Source organism: Lichenostomus cassidix, chromosome 3 (genome assembly GCF_008360975.1).
Source record: "Lichenostomus cassidix isolate B80296 chromosome 3, HeHo_3.0, whole genome shotgun sequence".
NCBI lineage: Eukaryota > Metazoa > Chordata > Aves > Passeriformes > Meliphagidae > Lichenostomus > Lichenostomus cassidix.
In genome coordinates, this window is record NC_139483.1 from 36,445,397 (window position 1) to 36,459,385 (window position 13,989).

At 36.8% G+C, this 13,989-nt stretch overlaps 1 protein-coding gene across 2 annotated transcripts in view; it reads right to left on the reverse strand.

Annotated features, from left to right (window-relative positions):
• The window catches only part of PRKN (parkin RBR E3 ubiquitin protein ligase), a 681,963-nt gene that overhangs the window by 552,139 nt on the left and 115,835 nt on the right, over window positions 1-13,989 (reverse strand). For both annotated transcript variants that reach the window (XM_085055318.1, XM_085055319.1), the window contains exon 2: window positions 3,350-3,513. In XM_085055318.1, the coding sequence (XP_084911444.1) occupies window positions 3,350-3,513 (164 nt within the window). The remainder of the gene's footprint in view (window positions 1-3,349; window positions 3,514-13,989) is intronic.

The window sequence follows — 13,989 nt, forward strand, 5'->3', positions numbered from 1 at the left end:
CTGTTTGCAAAGAGCTTCTTCATACATGAGGACTTTGAGCTCTCCAAGAAAAAAGAAGTCTGTGCTAATATAATACTACTGTTATTAGCAGTAGTAAATTTCAAATTGCTTGCATTGAGCAAAATTGTATATCAATACATATTACATACTTTGCTACCAGGAGCTTTGTTAACTTATTTTGCCATTCTTGGAGGCAATGACAATACTGTAAGCAGCCACCTCCTGTTAGAACACTTCACAGTCCCTGATATGCAGCTACCTCCTGTTTATTCTCTTGGTGACTTGATTATGATTCTGTTCTTCTTTCCATTTTAGGATTGCTACAAGAAGATCTTTCCACCATTCTCTTATACTCATGACAACCCTCTGAAAAAATTCCTGGTTTTGGGTCTATATTAATTAATTACTCCTACTCATTCCAAAGTGAACTGTAATCAGCAAGGAGCTCCTCATCATTCTTCAGAATGTTTAGCACCCTTAAAGTGACATCATTTGCTATGCTTTTAGGAATCAGCTTATTGCTCTAATTCCTTTTTATGAGATTCAAATTTGCATGTCTCATTCTTCAACCAGTCATTACCAATCTTTGCTTACCATGGCTCTAATTTCACTGCTTGTCCCTTAGTCACTAGCTTAGATACTGATCTCCCCCATGCACAGTGGAATCAGTGTGTAATCTTCCTTTCTTTTTTCAAGGACAAAACACTTATCTGCGGTACAATTAAATGTCTCCACACATACTTCACTTCTATCCCTCCTAAAATTTTTTTATTGTTTTTGTTGATATAAAATTATTTATTTAAGATCTCAACTTGGCACTTTCTTTCTTATAATAATTTCTCTTTAACATCTGTCCATTCCAGCTTCATTTATTTTTTACAAGTTTCAGCTGCCAGGAAAGATATTTCCTTCTCTCCAAACAGGAAAACAAACACAGCTTTCACATTCTCAGTTATGCTTTGTATAGGCTGTCTGAGATTCTAAGGTAGCTGTCAAGCTAAATCTAGTTGTTCTATGAGCTGTGAAACCAATAAACTTTGCTGTCCTGGAGTATTTCCTATATCCATGCCCCATACTCCTGCAATTACTGCAGCTTTTCTCATGTCCTCTATAATCTCATTATCTGGAACATCATCAGTTCTTCTTCCTGACCTCCAGATTCTTCTATAGTACCTTGGGCCAGTAAGTTCAAAAGTAATTTACGAACAACGGAAGGACAAAATGGTTTTACTAGAAATTCTATGTTACTCTAAAATGAAATAACTTTAAAGCATCAGCTGAGTAGAATTTTTCTTATTTTGCATGCAAATCCATAAATCTACAAAACAAGAGTTAGTTAATTTGCTCATATGTGATGTTAACTCTGAAATTACAGATGCAACATAAATGCCAGCAGTTAGTACTTCACTAGCACCCCAGTTTTATTAGGATTAGGCTTCTTCTGCAAAAAACCCAGACAGCTTAGCACAGGAACCCAAACACCTCAAATACTCAACAGTTCTTCTTGTGTTTCCACAACAAATACATATACATACACGATTATACGACAGAAAAAAATGCAAATGCAGAAGCAAAGTAGAATACATTTAATCAAATATCAAGAATAAAAGTGTAGTTGATACACGCTGATGATATTAATCATTGCAATATTTAAGACACCTAAGCACAGAAGTATGAATTGTACCATCTGAAACAGCTTTTGAACTTCCTATTGCTTTAGAAACCAAGAGTCAAAGCAATGAATCTCGATTCAGTTTACTAAATAATAGAAAGAAAGTCTTGACTAGATATGATAATTCTGACATTCCAAGGAAATTACATCATGAACAGTTCTGTATATCCAGAAAGCAATTTTTAATTTAACCTGGCAATGGACTGTATGTTTTAGTCAACAACAAACTTGGTTGCAAGTGTTAAACTGGGCTGAAAATCTGTGTTTCATGCTGACATAAAATGGCAGTAACACCAACACATCCAGCTTGCCAGGAAGGGGTTCAGAAGCTTCTGACAACACAGACACCCCAATCTAGCAACGTGCAACTGACAGCTTCTACAATTCACAGGATTTTTTTTATTCTTACACTTTCACTTATATATATGTTTTCACATGTAAGTGGAGCACATTGCTGTTTATGCTATACAGGTATGCATTAACACTTCTCAAAGCTGATGCACTGGAGACTGACAGCAATTCACATTTCTACACCTTCTTTTGTGTGCTGGAACTCCCCAAAGCAACAAATACCATACCCAAAGAGAAACAGTGATAGGTCATCAATACAGTAGTGACTTTCTGTACTCAGGCTTAGCAGCCATTCTGAGTACAACAATATGTCTACAATACGAGTAGCAATTAATCTGAATAGTTCTGCCTGCAAGGGACCTTTTATGCAATCACCTGCACTAGTACAGATTGTACCTGCAGCTCTTTGATACCACTGTAGAAGGATAGCAATTTCATTAAAGCAGTATTTGCACTCTGCTGAAAGGCCAGTGGGTTTCCCCAGGTTTCTGAATTGTCTTAAATGTGTGATCTTATGCTAAACCCTGGCTATTGGAATGAACTGCGAAATGCACACACAGGGTAAACAAAACTGTATAAAGCAACTGCAGCTGCACTGGTAGTGGTAGTAAAAAACAACTTGAACCTCTCTTTCAATGCTTCTTACTGCTCACTACAGATGAACAGCCCTCTGCATTTACTAAGGAGAACAGTTTGCTAACCTTCAGGAGCTGAAATTCAGATACCTACTTAGAGCTGCTCTTCTGTGCTCCCTGCTCCTCTTTTAGCTTCACACATTTATGAGTTCAGTGGTTTGGAGAGCACTTCTTTGGGCTTTCTGATCTGGAACCACCCCTCCAGCATCACACACCTGTGCAGGCACAGCAGCACACAGCACAGCAGCAGCCATGTAGCTATCCTCCAGGGGTCACAATTGGGTTACAAATTCTATAAAATGTGATGACTGTGCAGCCTGATTTAGAGCAATTTATTCACATCCTTCTTCATTAAGATTCAAATGGAATAAGTAAGATAGAAATTGAACAGATACAGAAATTGTGCATGGCTTGCTTCTGTAGTCAGTAAACATTTATTCACTAGGCACAGCTCTCCCTCGTGCTCTCTCTCTCTCATATTCTCTCTCTTTCCCTACCCTTCCTGCTTGCTGTTTTAATGCATAATTAAGAAGGTCAGAATTAATGAAGCAGTGTGGAGTAAAGTTCAAGGAATCCCCAGGCACTATTTATTTTATTAGATCTCAGGCATGAACATCAGATTGGCAGCATTAGAGGCAGAGGCAGTGTAGCTGGCAGCAGTCCAGAGGAGAAGCTACCAAGGGATTCTTACCTGCAGTGTCAAGTCATTGCTGAGCTCCCTCCCTGCAAAAATCACCCGCAGCTGGTCAGCTGGAACTCCCTGTCGCTGGGCAACTGCCTCCTTCAGCTGGAGGATGCTGGCATCCGAACCAACCTCCACCGGGAAGCCGTGGCTGGAGTTGAACCTGACAAACACTGAACAAGAGCAAAAGATCTTTTTAAGCAAGCATTTCTCATGACATGTTTATACTAGAATGACTGTGAGAGGCTTATTCTTCAATTTCAGGAAGTATGTATTATTTTCAGAGAAAAGCTATTAATACTCCAGTGTAGTATTTTTACCCCCTCATGGAACAGCCAGTGATCAATAAATAAAACCCATGCATTTCCCCTTGGCAGTGTTAGAAGTGACACAGAGCATCTAGAATCAAAAGCAACCCAGCTAGACAGCTGCCTAAGTAGTTGCTACCTGGCACAATAGATTTTCAGTTCAGTCCTGACCTTCACAGGCAGAGGGCACATGTGCTTTCTCTGCCCCTCATGCACTTTCCCAACACATATAACAAATAAATGCAGGAAACTGAGGTATGCTCTAGAGCCAAAATATATTAAATTCAACAAGGGAAAACAATTCGTTGTTACAAGGTAAAGCACAGTCATATAGACTGGCCTCCCACAAATATAATTCCACAAAAGATAATGATGGAGAGAAAATCACATGCTAGAAGTAAACACAACCACAGAATTCTATATCTGGGAATGTTGTATTACAGCACAGTCTTTTCAGAGTTCACTAAAATATCTGCAGTACATAACTCCTGTCAGCATCCACCTTCAGTGCAGAAAATCACTACTGCACCAGTCATATCATTTTTAGAGCTGCTGCAACTGGTTTATACACCCAGAGAAGCCCAGCAAACAAACTCATAAGCTTCCTGCCATTCAGCTGGCAGAGCTGTTTTTCATAAGGAGTCTGAATGCACTCATTGAGCCCTTGGTCAGGGGAATGACTGCAAGACCTATGAAACAGGAAAAGCCCTTCATTACATCCATATCAGTCATGGGATTGTATGTACAGTAGACATGTTTCCAGTGGACTGCTTCCACCAATACCTTCACAGGCAGGAAGCAAAGGAATTAGCAAAACCCAATATAAAACAAAAGAAATCATTTATATCAATTATACCTGTCACCTAAACTGCTTGGGTATTGATTGCAACAACCAATCTTTTTAATGATTTATTTCCCCTTCCCATTGCAATCTTTTAGCTGAAGATGTTATTTTGCATTTTTGTTGACTGACAGAAGCATAAGCTCAAAAGTACTTACAGAGTTTAAAGGAATAACTATTTTTAAAACTAAAAATAAGAGCTCTATGATTTTTTCCAAAGTACAGTCTACCTGACATCCCTAAAGGCATCAGATCCTTTAAGAATATTTGAAAATGGCTGTGGTTGCTACTGTTGTTTTGCTGAGCCACCAATGTTGTAAGTATTTGCAATTTCACATCTTCAATTAAGATCTGGCTAATATTAAAGGGGATAAGGCCATATTCCAATAAAATTAAATGCAACATTTTCAGTTTTTTACTTGAAAGTACCATCTTAATGTACTAAAATGCAGGGTAAGGTTGCACAATGAAGTGTTAGGCAGGTGCCCTGAAGTGTGTTATGCAGCTTCCTGCAGTACATCTCGTTATGGGGTTTGATTTCTATTAAAGGGCGTTCTGGAAATAACTAAAAAAAAAAAAAAACCTGCGCAAGCTGTATATTCAGACTGTTCAGAAGAATCAGTGGAACCTGAATTTTGTTTTTATTATGATTTGGAGACCAAAGGTGGATGTACATGACTAAAATTAGTTACAGACAGTGGGAATTGAACATTTCCCATCTCCCATTTCCCATTTCCTATCTTTCCAGGAGCACTCATAATTCTCAACTGGAAATGCCAATAGCAAAATATGTGATTAAATCAATGGGGAATATACTTTTTTAATATGCTACATTGTGTCTATATATATATGTGTGTGTATATCATACCTATATAGTACACTTATATAGGTATGATCACATACACGCATAAAAGGTACACATGTGCACCTCCAAAGAGCTCTTCCTAACTAACACATAACCCTCTTTCTCTTTAGTCTTGCAAAAGCCAATGCTATTGGTTTTGGAAATGAAAAAAATCAGCAGATGCAGTGATTGCAAATCAAATGTGGTGGTAAAAGGAAAGTGTTTGATAAAAGAAGTATAAGAAAGCACCATTTAAATTAATTGTACAGTGGTATTTATTTTTAAAGGGAGTATAAACCAAACTTACTGGAAACATAAGTTTAACATCAAGAATCCCAAACCCTTCTCTGAAATAAATTTATTTTTATTCACTTACAACAGGTATATTCTCCTCCTCTGGATGTGTATGAGGTATCAGAAATTTAGTCTCACAATTCTGGCCACAAGCAAACATGGGAAATGAATGTGAGTGCATCGTTTTGCACTTCACAGCACAGAACCCTGAGAGCTAACTCAGGAAAAAATGCGAAAATGCCAAATTTGCTTTCTGGGAAATTCTAAGCCACAAATATTTTACCCTTAAGCATTTTTATTCTATTATATAATGTAAAAGAACAGAAGATAGCTTACTTGCACAGAGCATAAAAAGATTGAATACAAACCCTCAGTCTGTGGAATAAAACCAGAATTTCATTAATATAATATTTCAAGATGCCTTTTTAGGAAAAAAAACACCCTTTTTTTCTTTTTGACATTTCACCTCAATAACTAAATAATCAATATCAATTTGATATTCTTAAAAACACACATTATTCAAGAGATCACAGGTGAAGTTCTACAGACACTCAAGAGCTCTTCTAAATACATACGTTGAAAAGATTTAGAATTTAAAGTTTGTCTGCTGGAATTTAAATAAATATTGACTTAATAGAAGATTAGAGAATTTACCTGAGGCCTAAACTGCTGGCAGAAATCCAAAAGAAATAAATTGAGTATTTCAATTTGGGGCAGGTATGTAGGGGAGTTGCAGAATTTAAATGAAGGTTGGAAGAAACCTTGGGGTCAGTCAGGCACCCCTGCCAGGCTCTCAACAGGCCACGTTTCAGAGCCCTGGGATTCAGCAGCCTGTCTTCTTTGGCAAGTGATATCAAAAGTTCCAAAGCTTTAGTCCACATTGTTATCAATCCAACAGGTTTTCCAGTTCTTAATGAAGAAGATAAATTTAAAATATTGCAGAAGCTTAGGCCTTGCTTGTGAACAAACTGTGAAGACAGTCTTGATATAGAGAATCAAAGCAACTGAATTCTGCCAAAAATGAAAGAAAGTTGCTGACGTCTTTACACTGGTGCATGCACAACACAAAATTCCTTTTTAATTTTGACATAAAATAGCTAATTATTTTTCTTCCTAAAGTAATGAATCACACAATCCTACTTTGCTTCACACCAAGCACAAGCTATGATATAAAACATATAATTTGTGGAAAAAGAATACATATATTTAAAGTTTAAGATCTTACTGATAAAGATCTAATTCCTCATTCTTCCTATGAACAGAAAAAAAAAAAAAAAAAAAAGAATGTCATGAAAGTTTAACCTAAAGACCTAACCTATAAAGTGTAAAATATGGGAAACTTTTTTATTTTTAGAAGCCCTTTTCCTGCTGAGGTCAGAAAGAAGAGCTTTGAAATGTTACTTTCTTAAGATTTGGGGGGGGGAAATCTTGTGAAATCTGTCTGTGATGATCAGATCCTCTTTGCCTCAGCACAAGACGAGAGAACACAACTCTTCTTAGCTCAAAAAAACTACATCTATACTATTTCACACTTGAAAGTATTATCCCTTCCTTTTCAGTATTAAATTTTTCTCATAAACTGTGATTAATAATTTATCCAGTACAGCTAACCATCTTATTACAGATTAAAACCAGGAAAATGCACAGAAAGGACAAGTAAGGCAAGAGAAGGCAGGAATCCAGACAATGTAAAATTCTTGCCTCCTGATAAAGTACTGTAGAAATGTTCTGAAGTCCTTCTATTACCACACAACTGGGCATCACCTCTCAATGCACAGGATGAAGGTAGCCGTTCCAAGTATCTTTTTTATTTCAGTGAATAAAATAAAAACATATAAAGCACATTTTTCACATCCCTGGGGCTTTTGCATCTTCAGTCATACAAGATACTGTTCTAGTATTTTAATCTTTAGACTCAATTAGCATTGAAGACACTTTATAAACCCCAGTGAATATCAGTTGCTGCCTGGAATTTCTACAACTTAAATTGTAGAAATGCAACTGTAGGATATATGCAGTGCGAGAAACTAGCAGCAGAGCACAAGATAATGGGATGGCAGTAAATCTTATTCCACAACTTTTTATTGTTATTTCCCAGTACCAGGGGAACTGAAAAAAGGGAAAGAAGTAAAGCAAAAGACTGAAGAGGAATAAAAAATGGAAAAATATGAGTTGAAGAGACTCTACAAGCTGAGGTCAGGACTGGAAAAGAGTAACTCAGAATTGTGTCAGGCTCGTATTATACAACCAGTCAGTACATGTTAATGAAAGTCCAATCAAATGGTTAAACAACTTTATGCAAAGTTCTTTGAACTTTGTCTTTCCACAGCAACTTAAGCAGCCTGGAACTGATATGGTTCTTTTCTTCACTTATCTGTACATTTAGATTCTACACTGCAATAGGAGGCCTTCCCAACACCTTTAGCTGCCAAACTGCTCTCCCTGCACTGGAGAGCAAGGTGGTTCAGTCAGCTCCACTTTAATTTCTACTCTACTTCCAGTGCATCAAGTCCCACTTTGAAGGCTGTCACTGTCACAGAGCTCTGGCCAACTGGCTTGCCTGTTCTTTTCCTTGACATAAATATGTGATAAAATCTCATCATTGGAATAACCAGTCCCATAGCAATTAATGTATCCCTTTCATCAATTAGCAAAAATATCCTTAGCACTCTCCAAGAAAACTCTCAAACAGATGTCTTTTCATCAAAAAGTTGCCAAATTCCAACAATTTGGAGCTAAGATGAGATAGCAGGATCCCAAGTCTTGATGCCCTTGCACTGAACATTCTGCCAACAATTCCCTTCTTCTTTAGAGAAGGAAATCCAACTACAGAACCTCTGTTGTCTACACAAGGAGGGGGATAGTGTCTCAGAGATAAATGATTTCACACATTTCAGTCTGTATGGCTAAACACCAACAGCTTGAACATTACCTCAAGATGAGTGGGTTGCCGTTGCAGATATTGATGCATTGGTATGACACTTTCCTGGAAAAACGCCCTGGTGTGTATTTTCACCAGGTCCAGAGTGACAGGTATATGCAATGAAGTTAACCCTGACTTAGTGAGTTACCACTCACTGCTGAGCCACGATAACTGGAAGGATTAGGTCTTCTCGATCACTGCATTTGTGAAATAAAATTAATGCACAGTAATGTAAGCCAACTTCACAGCCGCAGCAGAAAAAGAGCCTACACAGGCAATAAGTGGCAACTCATTAAGCTGGAGTAATTTGGTTCCTTCTGATCATTTGTAAATTACCTTCACCTAACGAATGATTTTATGATGTAGTCACACATAGAGAGCGATGTAGTAATCTAACATAAACAATGTCTATAAAACCTCATCCTTGGTGAGGTTATTTCTCCCCTTAGAAAGGAATAAACTCTCAGGAAAACATCTTTAGTGCTGGCTAACACCAAATGAATATAATAAAAAATGTTCCTTGATCATTAACTCAAATTTTAAGATTGAAATTTCTGATGGCTTTATTTACTTTTTTAATAAAAATAACAACTGGCTTTTATTCAAACTACTGTTTAGGGAAAGCAAGACAGTATTATTCAAAAATATTAAATATGTACCTGGTTACAGTTTTCTATAAAGTCAAGAGCAGCACAGAAAGGCTGAGTAGGGACAGGACATTCACCTCCATCACAAGATTTAGGGGGCATCATATTAAATTTATATGAGCTATGTTCAGAAGAGGCAAAATTGCTATGTTTGCCCACTCTACTAGCAGCAGACCTTCTGGAAAACTCTGCCAGAGACCTAGTAGATGCACGTTGTATAAATTCAGCTCAATAAGAGAAAAGAAATGGGTAGTTTCAGACAGCTCAGTAATCTCTATACTGGAAACAAAAGAACAACATACACAAGTATGTAATAAATAGTTTATGTGTAGGTTTTGAGTTCAGAAAAACAACACCTCTCAGTTGTATGCTGAGTCAAAGAGGAACTTATGACTGCAAGGAAAGTAAAAAATAACAGATACCATCACACGATTTTTCCTCCCCTCATTTTTAGGAAAATACATTTTAAAGCTCCTTTCATTTGAGTTAAAAATAGTTGAAAGAAAATCAGGGAGAAATATCATCTATGCCTGCCCTATGGTCTTTCTTCAGAAGGGTCTTTGCTTATGGTCACTGCTGCAGACAATAATACATTTACAGTTGTTTTTTTTACAGGGCATTAAGAGCTTCTTCTGAAGAAGAGTTCTCTTTTGTAGCTGTGTTGGGTTTGTATTTTCATACACATACACCTATAGAATGTAAGACTGAGTAACAAGCAGGCAGGTTAACAATTTCCTCCTGATTCTTCATGCTACCAAGTAATCCAAACCAAGAATAGAGGCAAATAAAAAAGACAAGAGCTCAGCACTAGTCTCTTTTTCCCTCCAGAGCTATGCATGCACATGTAGTTGCTTTCTTCTATTGCAGTGAGGCAATTTTTAAACTCAGCAATTCTCGCAGTAACCTAATTTAGTTCTAGGAAGTATGCCTTTTAATCCAAGACACATGCTAAATTTGTCCAGTAAATTATTTCCTGTGATTAATTCACTCAGTTTTACTATTCTCTTTAAGTTGGAGGAATGCATAGCTAGCTAACTCAACACTACAATTATGTTGGCATTTCCTTTATAAGTCTCTTTAAAAATGCTATTTTCCTAGCTATTTTCATCCTGATTTACTGTCTGCTTATGTCAGCACCAAGCTGCCATGAACTTCCTTGATACAAAATCAACCTAAATTCATGTTTCATTTTAAATAGATGCATACTGTTCTTTAATGTGCTTGGATATGGATAAGAGTCTTTCAATTTCACATATTTCAAGCCATATGCTACAGCTTTCTGTATTAATAAGAAGTATTACACTTAAAAATAAAATGTGTACTCTTGCAGCTTTTAAATTACCCCTGTCCTGTGAAAGAATGGGCCAGTATTTTTGCGAAGTCCGCATCAGTTCAACAAAATTCATAAGAAGGTCAGAAAAACTGAAGTAGGACGTACTGTAATAGCTTTAAGTCTGTAAAGGGAATTGTCATGGTGAAGACTTCAGTAGGGAGATTCCACCATTTTAACAGTTACACTCATTTGCAGTTCCACATGAAATTTAACATAATTTTATTGTGGCATCTACGTTCATCTAAGTACCAGAAGCATTGTTGGGCAGCTGAAGATCCAGTCAAACAAATGTATGATAAATATGGCAGCCGTCACACGTGACTAAGGAAGGAGCTTTCTCACATTGTGAAGTTTGTTAGATGCTCAGTATAGAACCAAACAAGTATAAAAATTTATAAAATCCACATTACAATGTGGGTTAAAATGGCATATCTATCACTGGAATGGTTATGTAGAAACAATTAGTTCCAGACATAACAAAAAAACAGAAGTCACAGAGAAAACATGTCTATATACCCACCTACCAACATGGAAACATTTGGTTTCAGTTTGTTTTATTTTTACAAGAACTACAAGAAATAACACCAAGCCAAAACTCAAGGGAATAAACATTGCTACAGCCCTGCTAAGCCCAGGACAGTAGGCTGTACAACTACTTCACGGCTGAATGCTGTACAGCCATCTGCATTGCTTGAATGGAGAGGGTGAAGCCATCTGCTCTGGAGAATAGAAACATAATAGGGCTTATTTCCTTGATGTTTGCAGATCTAATGTCAGCTTTTCAATGTCTACAGTTCTTCTCTTTTACTCATCCCAACTGAGGGGATCCTAGTATCATTACAAACATGTCCCGATTTGTTTTAAAACGCATGACACATGGATGAAACTATTTCTTCATTGAGTTCTTAATTTTAAGGCTACATGCCACAGCCTTTTTTTTTCTTAAGTATCTTTCCATTTTACCAATTTTACTGATAAATAGTTCTTGACTAGCAGAAAAATAAGCTTTGATGTTCTGGGACAGTCCAATTCCTGTCCTTCACCTTTAAATGCTAACCTTACCCTACTCCTTTTAAGCAGTGGGCCTTGTCTCCCCCAGGACCTCTTTTCTAAGCAGTAAAACTACAGCAGTAGCAGAGCAGCCTGAAGAGACACTACCAGGGAGACACTGGGGGCACCAGCAGCCCTGACTGTCCCTGCCTGGCTTCCCCAGGGACTCCACACTCTGCCCAGGGCCCCTATGGTCACAGTCCCTGCCTCAGCCACACCATTTCTGCAGCAACTTGGAGTCTACCCTGACAGGTTCAACTTAAATTCTTTAGGCAAAATTACATCTGTTGAGGATGTAATGTAAAGATGAGTTAAAGATCCTAAGTGATTACACTAGCTTTAGTAAAACTATCATATCTGGCAGTAAAATTTAACCCCTTAAATCGAAAGAGAACTAAAAAATTATGGGTTGCCAGAGAAATTTACAGTTGTGTCATAGAAATGTGTACCCAGCTTTTCTTCTGAATCGGTAAAAAAATGAATTCTTGTAGCTAAACTTGAAGGTTTACCATATATACAAGATAATTTTCTCTGGAGTTTTTCAAAGCTCTTTCCCACCCTTGTATGGTTGGTTGTTGTTTTTTTTTTTAACACCTACTTTTCTTATCTATCTCACAGCCAAATAATAAGCATCTCTAAGTCCCTGACACAACCAGCAGGAAAAAAACATATGGCCCAAACTGACTGCCAAAAATAGTCTGACATTCCTACTATAAAACTGCTAGTTAGCAGGAAAAGAGAAACACCATTTAAAATATCTCAGTGTCACACAAGAATCTTACTAATTCATTATATTGTCTGAACACAGAGACACAGAGAAATTTATTTGGCCTGTTTAATATTTACATAATATAGTCATTTAGAATCTCCCCTTATATATACTGCATGTTTTATTGTATATATATGTTTATGTTAAACCCCCTCATCTCAGATTCCAATTATTTCTGCACAGATTCAAATCCCATTCACTGAGCAGATGTAGACATGAGCTTGCTAAGATTAGAATATGGGCTCCAAATCACAAAAGTTCTTAACTGGGCACATGATTCAAATACAATTACAAAAATGAGCAGTTAAAAACTCCAAATAGTGAAATGCCAAAATAAAGTAGGAGGTCTCTTGGGAGACAGAAAAATGGTGGTATATATAGTATACCAGCTGAATATCATGAGATTAAAATTGTGAAACATTTCAGATACCATCAACTTTGCTTCTGTTTTGTTCTTTGGGGTTATTAAAACCAACTCTAAGCATACTGAAAGCATGTATAAATTATAGATAAGCACAGCAAATACTGAAGACGATGTGGACCTATGCTGTGACACAAATGTACTGAATAAGTTTCTTGTCATTTTACCAATTGTCTATCAATCCTTTTTGCTGGATTTACCTTTACTATCCAACACATCAGCAGCTTTGAGGAAGATAACATAATGATTTCTCTTTCTGCTACATCGAGGTCTTCAGATAATATAAACGTAGATATTTCAAGGCTTTCAGGTTTATAATTTTGAGGTATATTTCACTAGAAAGCTAAGAAACTATAGGTTTGTTTCTTTTTCTTTTTAATTAAGGACTAAGGTAGCTATATAAAATAATTTCATACATTTAAAAAATGGAGGCTTCATAATCTGAAGTTTTAGTTTATTGCCACGATAGATCAAAATGTCTTAAATATCAGAATATGAAGACTGTTTATCTAGTTCAGGTCCTAACTCCCCTGGAAGAGTAGTTTCCACTGCCACATGTAATGAAGCCAAGATTTTCTGGGCATGTATCATTTTGTGAATGCCAGATAAAGAAAATTATTCAAAAGATTTGCTATGTCAAAAGCAAGATACACATAAATTAAAATGTGAAATAACAGCTGAATTGATGGTGACAGGATGAATATGTTCCTTCTTGCTGAAGAAAACTGTTTTAAAACAGTTTTTAAGTTAAAATATTCATTTCATAAATCAAAATTAACACATTTTCCCAAAAAAAATTGTCCCAGGAGCTCAGAATGCAAATTCAAAGAATGTTGAGCAAGGCATGAAGTTAAAATTTCTGAACAAGGAGAAAAATAAATCTGTGTTTGATTACACATAATTCTCTATACATGGGCTATTTTATATCGGAAAAGCTGAAGCTTTGTGAGAGTATAGACTCCACTGAACATCCAACCTTTGTGAAGGGGTCACACTGCTGCCAACATGTATATGCATAGCACAGTTCTACAAATTCTCTTGCAAAATCCGGGCTGGCAGACCTAATAACTGTGGATAGAAGACAAAAATGCACCATCATTTCTGTGAGGCATGTGAGGTGCAATACAGTTTGAAAGAGAAGAGTTGTTTTTAACTATGTTTGGTTTTAAAGGCTGACTGTGCTGACCAAGTATTTCAGCTCTCTGAAGAAAATGTAGTA